At 41.3% G+C, this 20217-nt stretch overlaps 2 protein-coding genes and 1 long non-coding RNA gene across 9 annotated transcripts; 1 reads left to right on the top strand and 2 right to left on the bottom strand.

Moving 5' to 3' along the window:
- Window positions 1–11293: 11293 nt before the first annotated feature.
- LOC133726600 (uncharacterized) lies at window positions 11294–12653 on the bottom strand. Its single transcript, XM_062154186.1, has 5 exons — window positions 12534–12653; window positions 11970–12068; window positions 11748–11843; window positions 11520–11618; window positions 11294–11435 (listed from the first exon to the last, which is right to left on the bottom strand). Exons 1-5 carry the CDS (start codon window positions 12651–12653, stop codon window positions 11340–11342), a joined length of 510 nt encoding a protein of 169 aa, XP_062010170.1. The 3' UTR covers window positions 11294–11339.
- A 594-nt stretch (window positions 12654–13247) lies between these two features.
- LOC133735846 (uncharacterized) lies at window positions 13248–17059 on the top strand. Of its 7 annotated transcripts, none has more exons than XM_062163306.1 (13): window positions 13248–13895; window positions 13987–14046; window positions 14130–14231; window positions 14365–14445; window positions 14536–14654; window positions 14751–14852; window positions 14951–15067; window positions 15271–15339; window positions 15457–15523; window positions 15668–15788; window positions 15940–16117; window positions 16413–16490; window positions 16694–17059. In XM_062163306.1, the coding sequence occupies exons 2-10, from the start codon at window positions 14017–14019 to the stop codon at window positions 15671–15673; spliced, it is 693 nt and encodes a 230-aa protein (XP_062019290.1). In that variant the 5' UTR covers window positions 13248–13895; window positions 13987–14016; the 3' UTR covers window positions 15674–15788; window positions 15940–16117; window positions 16413–16490; window positions 16694–17059. The 7 variants fall into 7 exon arrangements, with proteins under 7 accessions (XP_062019290.1, XP_062019285.1, XP_062019261.1 ...); XM_062163301.1 differs by having other exon boundaries at window positions 13248–13576; XM_062163277.1 differs by having other exon boundaries at window positions 13248–14046.
- Window positions 17060–17454: 395 nt separating this feature from the next.
- Window positions 17455–19067, bottom strand: LOC133735875 (uncharacterized). The gene is made up of 4 exons (XR_009859323.1): window positions 18462–19067; window positions 18207–18324; window positions 17708–17849; window positions 17455–17525 (listed from the first exon to the last, which is right to left on the bottom strand). It is a non-coding gene; the product is annotated as an uncharacterized LOC133735875 (long non-coding RNA).
- Between the last annotated feature and the right edge of the window lie 1150 nt (window positions 19068–20217).

Consider the following 20217-nt stretch of genomic DNA (forward strand, 5'->3'; position numbering starts at 1 on the left):
AATGGGCGGTGCCCTTGGGATATTTGCATACATTTGGCACTTGTGGCAAGAACTGGATATTGTTTGGGCTAGGGCCGACATGGTTGGCCAGAAATATCCTGCCCTTAGGGTCTTGTGTGCAAGAGACCGGGCTCCGGCATGGTTACCGCATACACCAGCATGTATGTCCTTCATTATTTTGTGACCTTCCTCCGGTGTTACACACCTCAGACTGGGGAAGCAGTGGCCTCTCCGGTATAACTTGCCATTCATGATCGTGTATCGAGCTGACCTTAACTGCAGTCTTCTGGCCTCGACCTTATCATCCGGTGCCAGGCCGTCGATCATGTATTTCAAAATTGGGTCCATCCACGAAGCTGTGTGATCCACAGCGAATATTTCTGACACCGTTTTAGAGGTGCTAGGTCTCTCGAGTATTTCGACCTTAGTGGCTCCATAGGTAGGACTTGGGGAAGTTGATGCAAGCTTAGCAAGGGCGTCGGCCTTGTCGTTTTCTGCCCTCGGTATCTGGGTAAAGATGTAGGAGGTGAACCTCTGCACTAATGCCCGAGCCAGAGCCTGGTAAGAGGACATGTGGGGCTCTTTTGCCTCGAAGTTACCGCTGACCTGGTTTACGACTAACTGGGAATCACTGAAAATACTAAGGTGCTGCACGCCTAGTTCCCGGGCGATCTGCAGACCTGCTATGAGTGCCTCGTACTCTGCAGTGTTGTTGGATGCCTTGAAGGCAAATTTGAGGGCGTATTCGTACACTTGATCGTCCGGGCTAATGAGCAAGATACCGGCTCCACTTGTTTTCTTGTTGGATGCGCCATCAACATATAATCGCCCAGTGCCCGGTGGAGGCGGATCCGGGGCTGGAGGTTCAGATGATTCCCGGGAAGGGTTATGGGAGGGAATCGCCTCAGAAATAAAATCTGCCGCTGCCTGGCCCTTGATAGCTGTCCGGGGTTGGTACTTGATATCGAACTCTCCCAGCTCGATGGCCCACTTAATTAACCTGCCCGATGTCTCCGGTTTCTGCAAAACCTGCCTCAGCGGGTGATTAGTGAAAACGGTGATTGAATGTGCTTGGAAGTAATGCCTTAACTTCCGGGCCGATACCAGGAGGGCCAGTGCTATTTTTTCAATGTCCGGGTACCTGGATTCTGCACCAGTGTACCCCTTCCCCGCATAGTACACCGGGTACTCGCAATCGGAGTCCTTCCGAATCAAAGCTGAGCTTACAGCCGTCGAAGATGCCGCCAGATATATGTAGAGCATTTCTCCTGGAACAGGTTTGTAAAGTAGAGGTACCGCTGATAAGTACGCCTTCAAGCCAATAAAAGCAGTCTCGTGCTCAGCTGTCCAGGCTATTACCTCGACGTGTTGGGTTTTTAGCAGATTGAAGAAAGGAGTACACTTGTCCATCAGCCTGGAGATGAACCTTGACAGGGCGGCCACCTTGCCTGTAAGAGATTGGACCTCGTTCCGGTAACTTGGGGATACCATGTCTAATATAGCCTGCACCTTCTCCGGGTTGGCCTCGATTCCCCTGTGGCTAATGATGTACCCGAGAAACTTTCCTACCTCGACCCCGAAGATGTACTTCTGCGGGTTAAGCCGCATACCATTGCGTAATATGATGGTGAAAACGATTGACAAGTTGGTTACGTGGTCCTCCGGAGTTAAACTTTTTACCAGCATATCGTCCACGTAAACTTCCATGATAGTACCGATAACCTCTTCAAACATAGAGTTGACGAGTCGCTGATAAGTGGCACCTGCGTTCTTTAATCCGAAAGGCATGACCTGGTAACAATAGAGACCCTTGTCTGTGGTGAAGGCAGTGTGCTCCTCGTCTGCCGGGTTCATTCGAATTTGATTGTACCCACTGAACGCATCCATGAAACTGAGTAACCGGTACCCAGCAGTGGAGTCGATTAATTGGTCAATCCGCGGGAGCGGGAAGCTATCCTTGGGGCATGCCCGGTTGAGGTTTGTGTAGTCCACACACATGCGCCATGATCCCTGAGATTTCTTTGGCACCATGACCACGTTGGCTAACCACCGGGGATACGTGACTTCCCTGACAAAGTTGATGGCCATCAACTTTTTTACTTCAGCCTGGATAGCCCGGTACTTATCGTGTGTGAAGGCCCTCCTCTTCTGTCTTACCGGTGTTGAATAAGGGACAATACTAAGATTGTGCGTGACTATCTCCATTGGTATACCGGGCATGTCCTCATATGACCAGGCGAATGCAGATGAGTTTGAGCGGAGGAACGATATCAACCTTTCTCTGATAACCGGAGAGAGCTTAGTACCTATCTTAACAGTCCTGTCCGGGAACTGCTCTGATAGCACCACCTCCTCAATGTCTTCTACGGCACCGGGCCGTTCTTCGTCTGAATCGGTATCGTCCCTGGGATCCTTGTACCGTTCCGACAGAGGGTTAGTAGCCACGGGCAACATCTCAGACTTTCCCTTACCGCGAGATACGGTTAATGAATAGCATTTCCTCGCTGCGGCCTGGTCACCCCGGATCGTAGCAATGCCGACCGGGGTTGGCACTTTCATCATCAGCATGTGACCTGCTATGAAGGTTTTCAGACGCCAAAGTGCCGGACGGCCTAGGATAGCATTATAGGATGATACGCAGTCCACCACGATGAACTCCGTTTGGATGGTTGAACAATTTGGGCTTTCGCCTACCGTGATCGATAGGTAATCTGATCCGAGTGGTTGAACGATATCCCCTGAAAAGCTAATAAGGGGCTCATTATCCTGTGACAGCTTGGCTCTCCCTCTGTTCAAAGCTTTGTACGCATCGCGGAATAATACGCTAACTGAGGCCCCGGTGTCCACGAGAACCCGGGACATTATATAATGGTCCATTTGGAGCGTGATTAAGAAGGGATCATCATGGGGCATTTTCAGATCGGCCTACTCCTCTTGCAGGAATGTCACCGATGTCCATCCGGTACCCCCGTCCTGCCGCGGGGCCTTGTGGAAGTTGAAAACTTCCGGATGACCGAAACTAGAATTTCGCCTCTTCCTCTGGGGATGTAATTCCTTCGGGCCCCCACCGTGGATCGTGAAGATTTGGCCGTACACGTCCACCGCTCCTATCTCCTTAGCAGGCAGGTACCGCTGAAGCTTGCCCCTTTGGATAAGGGACTCGATAGTATTTTTTAAAGCAACAAAGAGATTGGTATTGTGTCCAGCATCCTCGTGATAAGTGCAAAACTTTCCGGTATCTTGCTGGGTAAGTTTACTCTTCGGGAACTTCCTTGGGGGTGGGCCCGGTATCTCATCCTTACTTTCGTTCCAAATAGTCTCGTATGAAGCGTTAAGGATTGTGAACACCTCATACCGGGGGGGTGGTGGTGTTCGCGGGGCCTGCTGTACCCCTGGCTCCCGCTGATGGTGAGTGGTCCCATAACTGTTAGTCCTTGACGAGGACTCTTTGCTTCTTTTGCCCGAGGTATGGGGTGACCTGTCATGACTATGGGCCCACTCCCTCTTTCGTGGCTCATCCCTGACAGTTGAAGCCGGGGCTGGCACCCTTAGCTCTGGTCTGGGGGTGTCTCCGTAGGTTTCGAATTCGGCCTGGGCGTGTCTGATGGCAGTGGCCATCAGCTCGTCGTAGTTGGCTGGAGGATTATGGTTAATCCCATAGAGAAATTCTCCGCGCCTTAAGCCTCTCCTGAAAGCCAGCTCGGCCAGTTCCTTATTAAGGTCCCGGCACTTGGCGGTAGCCGCCTGCCACCGGTTTACAAAAGACTTCAAAGTCTCATTCTCTCCCTGCTGGACCTTTAACAGGCCTTTTGGTGTGTGTATCCCATCGGTGCGTAAGATGAATCGAGCCACAAACTTGTCAGCTAACTCCTTGAAGTTCCCTACAGAACCGACCGGCAGTTCGTAGAACCAACTCAAAGCCTCCCCTGACAAAGTTTCTTGGAACATATTACAACACACCTCATCCGTATATCCCTTGGCGCTTGTTTGCGAACGGAAGGCCTGTAGGTGCTGATAGGGGTCTCCAACCCCCGTGTAGTCAATCTTCAGTGGCTTCGACATATCCGCTCGAATGGCTCCTCTGACTTGTTGGGTGAAAGGACCCGGGCGGTCCTCGTAGGTGGCCAGGGCCCTCCATGTGTCCCTGTTTTCTGTGGCCTGCACCCTTGCCTGCAGAGCATGCAAAGAGTTGCTCATTTGCACAAGTAATGCCGTGTTTGCGTCGGTTACCGGGGGAATATTCGGTACTGGCTGTGGCAACGGTGGTGGTGGTAGATGCCTCAAGCTTTCCGGAAATAACTCTACCGGTACTTGGATTACCCGCTGGGCAGCGTTCCCGCCCGTTGCTGGTTGGGATGCCGCGGCCAGAGCCTGGGTGAGCGCCTCGTTGTGCTGATGCCTACGGTCCAGTGCTCGGGCCAGCGCTGTGTTTTCATCTTCCAGCTCTTGGATTTTCTGTTGCGTAAGGCGGTTTGTTTCCCTATCGGTACTCTGTTGTTCCCGATCGATCCTGGATTGTTCCCTGAAGGCTGCTATCTCCGCCCGCATGGACTCCAATTCCGATACCGGAGACACTTGGTCCGGGACATGAGGGTCCGAGGATCCGAGACCATGAATTTCTTCAACACCTGGTGCTTCTGCTGATGAAGTACCCGGAGAGAATATCAGTGCCCGGGCGACACTTCTATCCCCTCCTGCCGTTCCTTCCGGCTCAGTCATGATTTCTACCCCTATCTGGCGCGCCAATGTTTCTGGTGGCTTTCTCCGGGTACCTCACACAGAATGCTATACCGTCTGGGGTACCGATGCACCTCCTAAATCCTGTACCAAGAACACACGCTTAGAGGGGTAAACCGTACCGGACGGTTTACACCTCTCCGATGCCTGAGTGAGAAGCTAATATAGGTGTACAGTAAGTAAATAGTAGACAAAGGAGTTATTACCCGTAAAATGTGGTTGTGCTAATGCCTTTATACTCGAGCATGTGAAGGAAGTCTCCCCCATCTTCGATGTGGGACACTAGTTGTTCTTCTGATGCCATATCAGTCCTGTGTGTAAATAATTGGGCTGTGCTGACCTTGCCCAGGGTCCTCCTGGGTGCCCGGGGTGGCATCCCCAATGAGCCCCGCCATGGTGGGTCGTGAACCCGGCCCATGGCATAGTACATGGGAGTACCGATGGGCCCAGCAGATAGTGCCAAACTTAGTTGAGACTTCCCTAGTATGTACAAGTCCCCCAAGTTCCCGTTCAAGATGTTTCTTGGGTGGGGACTTATTATTGTCTCGGAAGTTTGGCACTAGTGTGCCTATAGGGAGTCCCCCAAGTTCCCGTTCAAGGGATATCTTGAGCGGGTTACGTAGTAGGTAGCTAATCTACACGCTGCGATAGGGTGAGGGTTGGGCCTCCGGTACCCAATGGGGTAGAGAGGATTTGGCTCTGATACCCGATGGGGTAGAGGAAGTGAGACTCCGATACCCAATGGGGTAGAGGATGTGAGTCTCCGATACCCGATGGGGTACAGAGAGGACTTGGCTCTGATACCCGATGGGGTAGAGGAAGTGAGACTCCGGTACCCAATGGGGTAGAGGATGTGAGTCTCCGATACCCGATGGGGTACATGGGAGTACCGATGGGCCCAGCAGATAGTGCCAAACTTAGTTGAGACTTCCCTAGTATGTACATTCACCAACTCAATCCGTCAAGCACCTAATCACATCAAGGTCACACTCAATACCACACAAAGCACACAATTCACAAAACACAATTATACGACGATCCACAGTCGGATCCTCATTCGAGACCATCCAACGTCCTCGGAACACTTCTACGATCAATAAAACAAAACTACAAGTCGATCGAACGGCCGAATCCTCGCGGATCGAAAATCGAAACGAATCGAAAACCCTAAAAATCAAAACTTGCTCATACGATCTCCAAAAATTACAAACTATATATCGAAATGCTCGTATCAACGAGTAGATCGCAAAGAGGAGCAGAAACTGCCCCAGAAGTGGCCTGAAGCCGCAGGAAACCACCACCACAGTGGCGGCACCGCCACCAAACCAAAGTCAGAATTTGGCAAAACTTCCTAAACAAAAGATCTTCATCTCAACTCCAATTGCAACATTCATAACTAGCACAAAGTCTGAATCAAAGCCATATGGCCGGAATTACCTCGCAAGTTCTGAAATTCGATGAACCCTAGAAATTTCAACTCCAAGTTCGATCTCCACACTTTGAATCGTTGCAAGCCGCTTGGAGGGAAGTATCTATGTCCTCTGGGCTACAAAAGCCCTCAAGAACCACCGGCTATGGTGGCCGTAAACTCCAGTTCCGACGAAGGCGATTTCGTCCCCGACGAGGCTTCTCTTCTCGGCCTTGTAGCGCTTCCTACAGCTCGTATTTCACTTCGATTTCTTCTACAAACTCGTAAAGGGGGTCGAGACGAGAAAAGCCCACTTTGTTTCACGTCAATCAGTGGCCAGATGAGGAAGATATGGCCGAAAAACTAGAGAGGGCGAAATCTGGGCTCGGGAGAGAAAAGCGCTCGGTTTCGGTTTTCTGAAAATTCTGTCCTTCTTTGCAATTTTCGGACTTTTCTCCTATTTATAGAATTTTCCCAATTTTCAATTGTTCATAACTTTCTCATACGAACTCTGATTCTTACGTTCCACATATCCACAAACTCGTATCGACGTGCTCTACAACTTTCGTGAAGGAAGATTTCAGAGAATCCCAACGTATAAAAAGTCAACCTTTGTGAACCCCCTAAAACGTGCACTTCGAATAATTATTCGTCCGAAAATAATTCTACTCCACCCTCGAACCACGAAATCGTACAAATGAACACTTTATTAATCCCAGGAAACATTTAGGAATTAATAACGAATTTCCGGGGTCTTACAAATACCAACTATAGTTTTACAAATTAACTACTCGAAAATCATTTTATATCAAAACCATGTTTTAACTTACCCATGAACCGTTGTCGATCAAGTTCATATATTTTAAAACAAATAATTTATTTTGATAAATATGATTTTGCATGCTAACAATTAAATCTACTAAATTAAACGTAACTAAATTATCGACCGAAACACCGTGAGATTTACTCACTTTTAATCCAGCTGCGTCTTCTATACAGCTCAAAATCACAATCACAACCGTCCGCCCAAACAAAACCGTCAATCACCTAATCAAATATGATCGCAACTTAGAAAACGATTCATATACTTAAACGATGATCCAACGGTCGGATCCTCACGGATCGCCCTTCGAATATTCATTTCTCAATTATACGAAGATCCAACGGTCAGATCTCCATCCGTGACAACACAAGGTCATCGGAACAGTTCTACGATCAACATATCACAATTTGAAGTAAATCTGATGGTCGGATCCTCACGGATCGCAAACCGAAGATAACTCGTAAAACCATAAATCTAGCATGCATCAACTTTTTTCAAAATAACCTTATAATATATCAAAACGACCGTATCGATGCGTAGATGAATAAACTGAAAACAGAACACAAAAATAAGACTGAACACGCCGCCACGCGCCACCACAAGCGGCGGGTCAGCCGGTGGTCAACGGCGGCGGTCAACGCCAGGTCAACCACCTCCAATGGCAAAGTGACCAACTACAAACCTGTTCATATTGAAGAGATGAGCAACATTCATACCTGGAGCTAAGTGAGATTCGGTCTAGATCGTCCTAGATCAAGCCTGGAAGTTGGATTAATCTCAGCTGTCTGATCATGTTTCCAGATTCAACCAGAACCGTCAATTTTCAACGCTTGATCTTTTGCTCCATAGGTAAAATCGTGATGCAAGGCGGGTATGAGGATGATCAAGAGAAGGAGGAGATTCCAAAGCCGGGAAGGATCGGCCGAGATGTCGCCGGAAAAGTGGATTTCCGACCGGGTCCAGATCGTGAATTCTTCCTCGACTCAGATATGCTGTTTCCGGCGAACCACTGCGCAAACCACCACGACAAGGCGGCTCACGATGCTGGTCTGAACGTTCCTTGCCTTGTCCCGTCGTCGGAGGTGGCCGGAGGAGAGAGAACGAGTCGAGTCGGGAACCGGGTTTCGTCTCGGATCGGGTCGCGCGGAGGAGAGAGAACAGAGAGAATTCTGGGGGAGAAAATGGAAAAAGTAGAAAATTTGGGATTTATGAAAAAATCCGGAAATTTCTCATATTTATAGAAATTTCCCAAATTTTCAAACGCACATAACTTTCACATACAAACTCCGATTCTCGCGATCCACATATGCACGAACTCGTATCGACGCGCTCTACAACTTTCGTGAAGAAAGTTTCTACAGAATCTAAACGTATACAAAGTCAACCTTTGCCCCCCCTAAAACCATACATTCTGAATAAAAATTCGTCCGAAACACTTCCGCTCCACCCTCGAACCACGAACTCGTACAAATGAATACTTTAATTAAATCCCAGAAAACATTTAGGAATTAATAACAAATTTCCGAGGTCTTACAATTGTCTTTCTCATGAATATGGACAAACTGCTTCTCATGATCTTCCATGATGTTCCCCTTGGCAGATGAACAACTGGCCCTCTTAGATGCATTCCCAGCAATCTGAGGAGTACACTGAACTTGGGGAAGGATGGGGCCATTTGGCTGAGAGTTTGACTTCAGGGTTGCCTCTAATGCTGCAAACCTTTCCGCCCAAAACTTGTTTAGATCTGTCACAACTTTCTCTCTTTCCCCTCTCTCCTCGTCAAGTATCTTTTTAACACTCTCTCTAACAGCCTCTTCAACATTCCCTCTTCGGCGTCTAGGTTGGTTAAAATAAACAATTGGAGTCACATAACCTCCCACTCCTCTAACTCTTCCACCATGCTCGGATGTTTCCAATGCCATGGTCAACACATCATTACTATCGTCTACCTTCAACATCCCATGCATCACTCACTTGTTTCTTTAATTCATCCTAAACATCAGCAACAAATCAGTAGATAACGAATATTTAAAAGAAAAAATGTTCAATTGTAGTAGCAACTGAAAATAAGATATCACTCTTTAATTTGAAATTCATGAAAGATACAGTAACTGAAATTATCCAAATATCTGGAAAGAAAAAGTAAAAGTTTTTCAACTTACAATTCTATCTCCCAATTGTTTGGCCTTTTCATTTGGGATATTTCTAGATTTATCCTCACACGCTTTCTTCCACAATGTAGCACGATTGATATCCTTAGGATCCATTGTTTTCAACTTCACAGAAAATAGGGTAGTTTAATAACTTTAGTTTTTAATGATAATTATTTTGGTACACTCATTTTATTAAAGTGTACTAACCAATTCTTTGCACACAAAAAAAAGGGCTACTAACCAATTCATCTTCTAAACCAGCATATCCTAATCGTGAACATACGATAAGAATACTTGCACAATACCCATCTCTCACTATGTTCATTATGTAGAACATATAAAGGGACATACAAAAAATATGCAATTAATGTGCATAGAAATTGAAGATCATTATCTGCATTGACACTAGAATAACAATTAATTTACCTCCCAATCCTCAGATAACCTAGTAGATACAAATGCTTTCCAGTTTGCCAGCTCAATGAAGTTGTACCCCTGAGGGGGTGAGGATAAAAGTTTCCCGTCTTCTTTAAAGGGAAGAATAAATTGACTCGTCAATCTAGACTTGAATTCTCTCCATTTACAAGCTGCAGATGATATAACACCATTTTTTTGCTTTCTGGACCAAGCACAAATGCCAATTGCATTAAAAATGGATTAAAAGTTAGGATACTTAAATCAAATAAGTTTATTTGTTCCAGAAAAATGCTATAAATTTGTCAAATAGTAGATTGGCAAACCTCAACAGATTCCCAAAACTTATTTTTTGACTCGGCATCCACTTTTTTCCATGTTGGAATAGTGATTGGGATTTTGGTGGGTGCTAACACCCCTATATAAGATTGCATCTCTTTCGCTGTCTTTCTGTGAGGTTGATCTTTTTCATTATACTCCACATTCTTTCTAACACCTAAGAGTTTTCGTCTCACAATGTGATGCATTGTGTAGATACCATGCTTGCCCTTCTTTTCATTGGTGTCAGTTGAACTTTTACATGTAATAGTCTCCATTGATTCATTGAAAATAGTTTGCTTCTTTTCATGCGCAGAAATCGGTGCCTTAGGAGATGTAGCTGGTGGACTTTTCGATTTAGTTGCACACTATGTCAAAAAGGCTTTCAGACGACAGAACTGTTCTGTCGTCTGAACGAACGAAAATGTGTCGTCTAGTACGATGTCGTGTCTTGGGCGTATCGAACGACAGAAGAGTTCTGTCGTCTGAATTTTCAGACGACATAAAAAATGTGTCGTCTGATGAGTTTTGCATTTTGGGAACATTGTGATCTGTTTCTTTAAAAGCATTCAAACAACGGTTTTGTATTGTCTGATAAACAAAACAATGACATATTTTTTGAAATACTATTCTGTGAAGCATATTGCAAGACTTATTTGTGTGGTCTGAATGCCCTTAAATAAGAAATATGAAGACTCATATGTAGTGTCTTCTCTCATACAACAACACTTAAAGGTTGTGCTAATTTACTTTACACGACATTTATATGTGGTCGTAAAGTGTATCAGAGGACAATTAAGTGTCGTTCTATGGTTGATTTGTATGACATTTAAGTGTTGTGTGAAAGATTTTTCAATTATACATATGTGATGTTGGGAAATGGTTTAGACAATAGATTTCTGTTATGTCAATTTCATTACGACGACAATTTACTGTCGTTTGAGATTATTTAGACGACAAATTTTTGTGGTCTGAATATAACAAGGACCACTAATAGTACGTTAAAATTTGCAACCACACATTTCGGTGTGCTTTTGTTGTAGCTTGCAGTTTGTAATGACACATTTTAGTAGTCCCCTGTACAATTGGTATGCATGCATTCTGGAAATTAAAATTGGCTATTCCTGAAACCATAAAATCCACATCCAAAATCATTCATTGCAATTTCCATTAATCCACCATTGTCTCATGTACATAGTTCTAATCATCAACATCACAGTTCTAATCATCAACATCAGTTCTAAACGGCCCATATATACTAAACTGGGCAGCCACCAAAATATATGCATGCAGTACTGCTTGCTAATAAGCCAGAAGCACAACACAATGTGGGCAACCAACTAAACAACATAGCAAAATAGCTAGCAGTACTGCAATCAAAATCTGGCCTATATATATATATATACATATATATATATATATATATATATATATCAACTATCCATGTCCAAAAGTTGATGCACTAGTTAATAAACCTACACATGCACTAGTTATCTTTGAACTTCATAACATACTTTGCCCACTCTGCCCGGACAACATCAACATTCTCCATTGTGTAATAGTGATTTGCTTTTCTTTCCCACTGCAAGGACAGAAGCTTAGTTATGCATCACAATGGATAATTAATCCAATAAATCACTAGTACAATAAATTAGTTACTGATTACCTTAGCACTCCACTCTTGGTTTTTGTCCTCTACTATATCCCTCATGTAATGCATAATCCAATATCCACAAGTCTTATCACCCATCTGCTCCGGAATGCCCTGAAAGAAATAAATATTTTCAGTACCTAATAAACCTTGCCTGAACTAGAAAAATGCAAATATAAATAGTTAGCTAGATGGGGAACACATACACGGATAAACATGAGGGAGTGAAGAGGATGGGTATACACTGATATGAACTTCATCTTTAAACCCGGGAAGCTCAGTTACTCTATTAGCAGTACATGGATGCAAAAAATCCATATTCGCCTTCCTCATGTCTACCTATAAAACATAATTATACACCATTAATGACACTGACTGGGTATACCCGATTCTGTCAGTTTACCAATACCCCAATTTATTTAATCATTAAATAACTCATGTTGTTGACCCAAGCATGGAACTTACAGAATTGTTGAAGCAGAGGAATCTGGCTTCATAGGTGACACAACTAATATTGTGCATTCTGGAAGTTTTCAATGCCTGAGATGTGAAGCTTCTTAACACCTGTTTGACAAAGAGACTATTGTTAGAAACAGAGTTGATCACAGAATGACTATCGTAGGGTAAGCAAAGTTGGTAACTAAATCTATGTATAACAACCTCTTACTTGTATTAGTAATGTGCTTCTAAATCTTCAAACAAAGACTTCCTGTTTTTGATGACAGTGAAGGGCCTAAAAATAAAGATATAAGTTACTTGAGTCAACTATAAAAAGAGACACCGAATCAGAGGTATAGTATAACAACAAAGGGTGTCCAGGTGAGTTCCCCAGCTTCTACAAATGCAGTAATATAGTCTGATCTAAAATTGAGCCTTGTGGGATACTTTGCTAGAGTCGAAATATTAATTGAAAACTCAGATATATTGCTTGACCCCACATACAATACTCTTTTGTATAGTCAGCAAACAAAGATTAGAGTGTCCAGAAAATGAAGAAAACCATAAAACAGAAATAGATCCAAATTCTACCTTGTACTTGGAGGCCTCTTGCACTTGGTGAATTACACAGGCAAATCCGAGAACCAAAGATGCAAGAAAGATATATGACTGCCTGCACTTTTGATGGTTAATTAGCTTTCTCAAACCCATATAGGACCAGCATGCCAAATCTCCCACAAAGCATTTCTACGTGCAATTACAGAATTCCAAGTATATGATTAGAAACTTTGAAACAATACAGCTTAACAAATAATCTATATTGAAAAGACATTGAAATTAGAACTAATATAAGGATCCCATCTCAGAGAGTTCTGTTACAGAAATATGAAGATGATTTTCATGAGAAACTCTTTTCTGTATATTGATGAATATAAAGATAGTTGAATATAGCAACATGCATTGTTAATAGTCAAACCTAATATATTGGCAACAATAATAGGGAATGAAATTATGCTCTAAAGAAACCATGCACCAAAAAAATTTCACTTCACAGAAAAATTGAAGCTCAATGAGAACATATTAGTTTAGAGAAGTGATTTATCTTTTGAGTTTCTAAAGCTATTAAAAAACCAATACCATAGTCCATCAAATCTGATAAGATAACGGTCACACTACTACACAAAACACAATCCGGGACACCCAGTTTTTTTTTTAAGGACGTCTTTTTATGTTGAGTGTCATGAAACCCATATAATGACGTTGGGCCCAAAACAGCTGAAACTTAAAAGGAGAAAAAAATAAAGAGAGACGCTTTCTACCTTTCAGAAAGAACACAGAACAGCGCGCAATACACTCTCTCTCCTCATTCGCGACCTGGTACATCTTCTCGGTCTTCCTAGTGCTCTCTTTTGTGATCGAAATTCATGGAAGGCCCTCGATTTACCATTCTCAAATTCTGGCTTTTGCCCTCTCGCGCTCTCTCTCTCAATTTCTTTTGAAATTAGATACCCATATGGAGACTTCTCCCCAAAGTGTCTCGATCCGTCGTATCTTTATTCAACCACTCTCTCACGCTGTTCTTCTGGTTTAGCAAGCGTTTCGGCAGGCGATTTGGTTTTGGGCAATGGGCTATGGTAATACCTTTCCAGATCTGGTTTTTCTTTTGGTGAGGGTGTGGAAATTTAACTTTTTTTGAATTGGTCAAATCTGATAATCAAGATCAGAGAACTTAGGTATTTCAATTGTGGTGTGGTTTAGCTAGTACTGGAATTAATTGTCTGTTTCCATCTATCATTCCCCTATCCTCTGAAATTGCTTCTTTTTTTTTTTTTTTTTTTTTCTTATGAAAGAAAAAAAAAGAAAGAATGTTTGTCCCCTTTGAATCTGTATCTGAAGCTAAACACATACAAATCTACATGAAGGTAAAGTCAATATTTTTGTCCGTATAAAGAGGTACGCTCCACTTTGAATATTGCACATATAATGAGTGATTATGAATGTTCTTTCCTATTTCTGGCTTAATGAGGGATTTCATTATTCACAGAAGTTTTTATCATGGGGATTGGTTGATGCTATGCACAATGCAATATCTAAAAATTGCGAGGTTTGTTTCTATGGCATTCAATTTTATATAAATGGCTGTTGTTCTAAATTACTTGATTGCTGTTGTAATATGTTCATATATAGGCTCAATGCAGACCTGAGGGAATTGAGGCATTACCTAAAGGAATTGTTTCCAAGACCTCTGACTTTGTAATGCAACCATTATGGGGACCCCGAACTCAAAAGGTGTGCCAATATTTATAGTCCTGAACAGTTTGCTACTTAGATCTAAATAGGTTTGTGATTACTACAAATTACGTTGCTTTCTGGTGATATTTGAATGCAATGATAATATATGATCCTTATTCCTTTTGTTTAGAAACCAAAGTCATCAACAAACTTATTGGCCATTGCAGTTGGAATCAAGCAAAAAGAAAGTGTAAACAAAATTGTAAAGAAGGTGCAGTAACCAACCTGTTTGTCATGCACTATTTTCAGTTTTTGTATCTTTGAGTTCATTGGATTTCTACTTCTACTTTTGATTGTACAGTTTCTATCAAGCGATTTCGTCGTGATGCTATTTCATTATGATGGTAATGTAAATGACTGGAGGGATTTGGAATGGAGTGGTCGGACCATACATGTATCTGCCATGAATCAAACCAAGTGGTAATGCTTCCCTATCCACAATTGTAATTTGATATTGGTCCTTGGATGTGCATTGCCAGTTCAAATAACATGGTTAGGTATCTTTCTTTCACTTAGGTGGTATGCAAAGCGATTCTTACACCCAGATATTGTTTCTGAGTATGCATTCATCTTCCTTTGGGATGAAGACCTTGGAATCGAAAACTTTAATGTTGGAAGGTACATATGCATGCATCTGCTTATTTATGTATTGTATATGCAGTTATGCTCTAGAAAGAGGAAGACTTACATTCTGCATCTTGATTTCTTCTATGCAGATATCTATCAATTATTAGAAAAGAGGGGCTTGAAATTTCACAGCCAGGACTTGATCCTGACAACTCGGAGGTGCATCATGATTTTACAGCAAGAGACAAGAGATCAGAAGTACATAGGTATTCTATCTTTTTTAAATATAGTAATATACTATGGAGATTTTTATCACACAGTATCAGCTAGGGATCTGATTAATCCGCAGTCCTAAACTCCTAATGATACTTATGATCCAAGTGTTATCGTCTTATTCTACTCATCAGATTTTTCTCTTTAATATTTGTTGAATTTCTATCTACATCGTGTCTTGGTGTTGAATTAACAGGAAGATAAACAAGACAATTGGTGGTGGAAGGCGTTGCAATGAAAATAGCACAGATCCTCCATGCACAGGGTAGGAAGCTGAAGTTCTCATGATATCATGAAAATAATACATATTTAGTAAGTAGTAACGTACATATGCATTTGAAGTTAGAATTGACAATATATACTGGCATATATGATATGGCAGGTTTGTTGAAATGATGGCTCCTGTTTTTTCAAGAGCATCCTGGCACTGCGTGTGGCATATGATTCAGGTACAGCTTCTTTACTATTGATGGAAATTGTACTATTTAAGTGGAACCACACACAATTGTACACTCCACACTCCTTTCCTTTCTTAGTTAATATTGTTATTGTTACTATTTTATTGATTTTATGTCTTATCACCTTGAAATCAGTGGTAGGGTTGTGAATGGTTATGGTGGTGGCCGAAGCACACCTTTAGATAAACAAGAACCCACAGTTGTTCATCAAAAGCCAGGACCCCTTCAAACCATATTTGATCTACTTCCAGATGAGGTGACTTGGGTTGAATTTTTGTATATGTTAATATGTGGAGTTATTTATGAGATATGTCTAATGTTTGTCCATGTGCATGGCTCTTTTAGTTTAATCCAATAATTACATTTTATTTTTTTGGATAATTATACTTTGTGTTTGACTGTTTCAGATTGTGGAACATAGTTATTCATGTGCACTTGAGAGGTCGTTCTTATATCATGGCCGTATGTATGTCTCTGCATGGCACATTTGCTTCCACTCTAATGTGTTTTCTAAGCAATTTTGTCTAAGGGGCACTTGTACAAGATTATGATTACCAATATTGGTTGGTTCTTTTGTACTGAAAAGTAATTTTTTTCCCTCCACCCTATTTGATTGAGCTATCCACAAGTTTAGTTCTTTTCGTCTTTTTGGTGTCAAAGTCAAGTTCTTTATTAAGCTGTAGGTTTTGTTCCCTTGAGAGAATTCTGCATAAATCGTAATTATGAATAGAGATACATTAAACAAACTATACCCCTGGACATTCTTTAATAGTGTTGTGTTATATGTTTTTCTCTAGATAAGCTCTGTACATTTGTATGCTGTGTTTTTGTTGTAGGTTGTCATGTGTCACGTGGTTGATGCTTATCTTTTCCATTGCAGGTGTAGACATTTCAAATAGTACGTTGGTTCATGCTATGAGTAGCTTTACAAAAGTTTAAGAGGAAGGAAATCTGAAAGGTAAATTAGAGTTTGCTGCTAAATGTATTCACGTGTATATGCTTATTAATTAGCTTATATGATGATCTTATTTATTCATTTCATATCATAGCAGTCAAGTATATTGGTAGGTATGGTTGCTTGAGCATGTCTGTTACCTGCTATATATAAGTACACACTTAAGCTTTGTTAATCGCTGAACTTTTCTTATTTTATTTTATCAGGTGGAGCGAAGGTAAAAAGGATTCATGAAGAAGCATGAGTTATGGAAGTTCTGAAAAAGCTCATTACAGAAAACATGCCATTCTTCCCTTAAAGATAAGTGGCTGTAAGTTAAGTTCAAATGATGAGAGGCCAAGTATGTATGTCTCTTGTCATCTAGGATTACATAACATTAGAACACTTATAAGTAGGAATTAATTACTGGATTATATTGTAACGAGTAAAAGATACAATGACATTTGTTTTGGGATTGTAAAGATTATTTGTATGTAAATGTCTTCTTTTTGTTTCAAGGATATTTTTTTTTTTGTGTTCTATAATAGATATAAGGACGTTTTTTTAGCGTCCTAATATACATTAGATGACCCTTTTCTCGGATTTAAGAACACTTAAAAAGTGTCCTAATATACATTAGAGGACGCTCTTCTAATGTCCTTAAAGACATTAGAGGACACTTTTTTAGTGTCCTTAAATACATTAGATGACGTTTTTTTTTAGATTAGAGGACGTTTTTTTGGTGTCCTTATAAACATTAGAGGACGTTTTTTGAACGTCCTCGTAAGTGACTTACAATGACTCCTTGATAGATGACGTTTTTTTTGCGTGTCATCTAAAGTTTTCGAAGACGTTTTTCGAACGTCCTAAAATGTTTTTTTTGTAGTAGTGTCATTACCCTTGAGTAAAACTTCTTTATGTTTGCAAACGCAATGATCATTATATTTGATTTCACAGTATTCAAACAACATCACTAAAACCCCAACTCACTCGTGTAATCTGAGTGTTCCTACACTCAATTCCAACATGGTTTGGTAACTTAAGCGACTTTGCTCTATCCTGTCAAAAAAAAAAAACACAATCACGCACATGGTTTGGTAGTAATGCATTGCTTGCCTAGACTAACAAATTGACAGACCACGCATGTAATTCAAAAAACAAAGCTTTAATCTTTTGGATAATGAAAAACTAAAAACAACTACAGTCATCAATAACATCCAAAAAAAAAAAAAAACTCAGACCTCGAACACAGATCTTCGAAATTCTGGGGTCTCGGTAGCAATCGCCCAAATGGAAAGCTCTCATTCACCTCCTGCTTCAAATTGTTGGGCTATAATGGGAGTGACTTTAATTGTTTTGCCTCGTCTAAACAAAGCTTTAATCCTTCACCGATCAAATATAGAACCCAGAAAGAAATTCAATTAGACTTTAATCTGTATTATCGAAACCAAAAAGAAAAACACAAAAAAGCATCAATCGGGTGCAGGATATCACACTTATACTGATAAACAACAATCTAAATAGGACCATAACTAGATTACTGACATACACAAATACCATTCCACTGCTGCACTAATTCAATTCATTGGGCAACAAAATAGACCATAAAATTATTTCAATCACCAAACTCAATTCAGTTTTTGGTTCTTCAAAAAATCAACCATGCTTATCGGGACGGTGTCCTCCCCATTCTTAATGTGCTATTAACAAAATCAGTTCAAAAGTGTACAAAGGACTAACCTTGCTACAATCACACCAACCAAGCCCCAATGGTCGATATAGCAAACTAATCTTTCTTGTAGGGAACTCTTGTGTTGGCTCTTGATTGCTTCGGGGTGAAGAATTTGAAGGTATAGATCTGCAAAACAACCATGTTTCAATTAAACTTATTTCATCTATTGAGAAACAAAACACATGCATTAAAAACCCAATAAAAACGAAATTGAACGAAACCCAGATCATATAAATCCCAGAAAAATTGACTAAAGCCAATACCTTTCTCAAAACAAAGCTTCAATGGTGCAGTCGAGCTTCGAGAACAGAGGGAGAGCTAGGGCTAGTACCGGCAACCGTCCATGAGAGATTGAGAGAGAGAAGACGATGACTCACTGAGTGATTGACTTCGGATTGAAGGAGACACCAAGCAAAGTCATTGAATGCCGCCGTTTCGCCGCCGTCGTCTATCAAGGAGGCTGAGAGAGAGAGAGAGAGGTCTGGGTTTTAAGTAATCGGAACACTGAACGAGGATGAAAGGCACCCCTTCCCCAAATTGAAAAGAACCGAATCGAAATTGGCTGAGAGAGAACCGAGATCAGAGAGAGCTAAGTGAAAAGGACAGAGAGAGAGGCTGGTGTTTTAGGTTTCACGGGTTCTAGGTCGAGATGAGACTGTTTCGCCGTCGTCGTCTATCAAGGAGGCTGAAAGAGAGAGAGAGAGGTCTGGGTTTTATGTAACCGGAACACTGAACGATGATGAAAGGCACCCCATCCCCAAATTGAAAATAACCGAATCGAAATTGGCTGAAAGAGAACCGAGATCGGAGAGAGCTGAGACAGCTAAGTGAAAAGGAGAGAGCGAGGCTGGTGTTTTAGGTTTCGCGGTTTCTAGGTCGAGATGAGAGAGCTGACTGATCGAGCGAGAAGGACAGAAAGTGACTTAATTGCGAGGGATATATGTCAAATAGCACAAGTCAAATAACTTAGGAAATTTTAAAACAACCCCCACATTTAGACAACAATTAAATATTGTCTAAATGTCACAACATATTCCAGTCAACTAAGGCATACAGCTATTTGAGAGGGAAAAGAATTAATCAACTTTTGGATATCCCTCCAAATTTGAGATAGGAAATCACCACCTTCTACAACTACACAAATGTGTTGTCTGAATTCTCACCATTTATCCAAATTTGAGATAGGAAATCACCACCTTCTACAACTACACAAATGTGTTGTCCGAATGCTCACCATTTTTCCAAACTAAACCAGTATGGTTTTAGTGTATATTCAGACAACCGAAAAAAAAATTATGTCGTCTGAAAAATCCAGACGACATAAAACAAAACTTATGTCGTCTGATGTGTGTCGTCTGAAGGCCTTTTTGGCATAGTGGCAGTCAATTTTCTCTTTAGCCTAGCCATCACAAGTTTCTTCTTAAGATCCGAAGCAGGTTTTAGGAGAAGAAGACGATTGCAGCTTTGAGAAACCCATACTTTGACTCCAATTGTACATTCAAATCTGCAAACACCTTTAAGTTAGTTACTTTTCAAATAAAAAATAGATCAAACCAAAGTTACCAGAATAAGATTTCCAATTGCTAATGCCTTAAGAAAATTAATTAATAAATAGATAGTAAACATTCAAAAAGTCATAAAGAGTACATATTATGAAATATAGATCAAGTAGCTACATCAAATTAGAACAAAAAGAACAAAGACAAATGGAAAGTCATAAAACATAATAGATCATCAAGCTTCATCAATCCATATATTCTCACAATCAGCTCGCATGAAGTTTGTACTGATTCCATCGACTAAATCGTCAAAAACTTCATTATCTGGTAAACCTCTTGAAAATGGTTGATGGTCATACAAATTGTTTCCCAACTCTTCATCATTATCACAACTACGATAATCTCAATCAGGAGTCAATACTACACCAGACCATCTAGAATCTAAAGGGTCTTCAATGTAAAATACTTGTTTGGCATGAGTGGCAACAACAAATTGATCACGCTTATGATCAACCTTACT

Source organism: Rosa rugosa, chromosome 1 (assembly GCF_958449725.1).
Source record: "Rosa rugosa chromosome 1, drRosRugo1.1, whole genome shotgun sequence".
Classification (NCBI taxonomy): domain Eukaryota; kingdom Viridiplantae; phylum Streptophyta; class Magnoliopsida; order Rosales; family Rosaceae; genus Rosa; species Rosa rugosa.

Bases quoted from the DNA above. Each gene is read 5' to 3' on its own strand.
- LOC133726600 (XM_062154186.1), bottom strand. From the start codon at position 12,653: ATGGGTTTGAGAAAGCTAATTAACCATCAAAAGTGCAGGCAGTCATAT. The intron at 11,844-11,969 runs GTAAGTTCCATG...TATGTTTTATAG, and splicing joins TCCTCTGCTTCAACAATTCT to GTAGACATGAGGAAGGCGAA. The intron at 11,436-11,519 runs GTAATCAGTAAC...CTGTCCTTGCAG, and splicing joins ACCAAGAGTGGAGTGCTAAG to TGGGAAAGAAAAGCAAATCA.
- LOC133735846 (XM_062163277.1), top strand. From the start codon at position 13,936: ATGAATGTTCTTTCCTATTTCTGGCTTAATGAGGGATTTCATTATTCA. The intron at 14,047-14,129 runs GTTTGTTTCTAT...GTTCATATATAG, and splicing joins CAATATCTAAAAATTGCGAG to GCTCAATGCAGACCTGAGGG. The intron at 15,340-15,456 runs GTAGGAAGCTGA...ATGATATGGCAG, and splicing joins ACAGATCCTCCATGCACAGG to GTTTGTTGAAATGATGGCTC.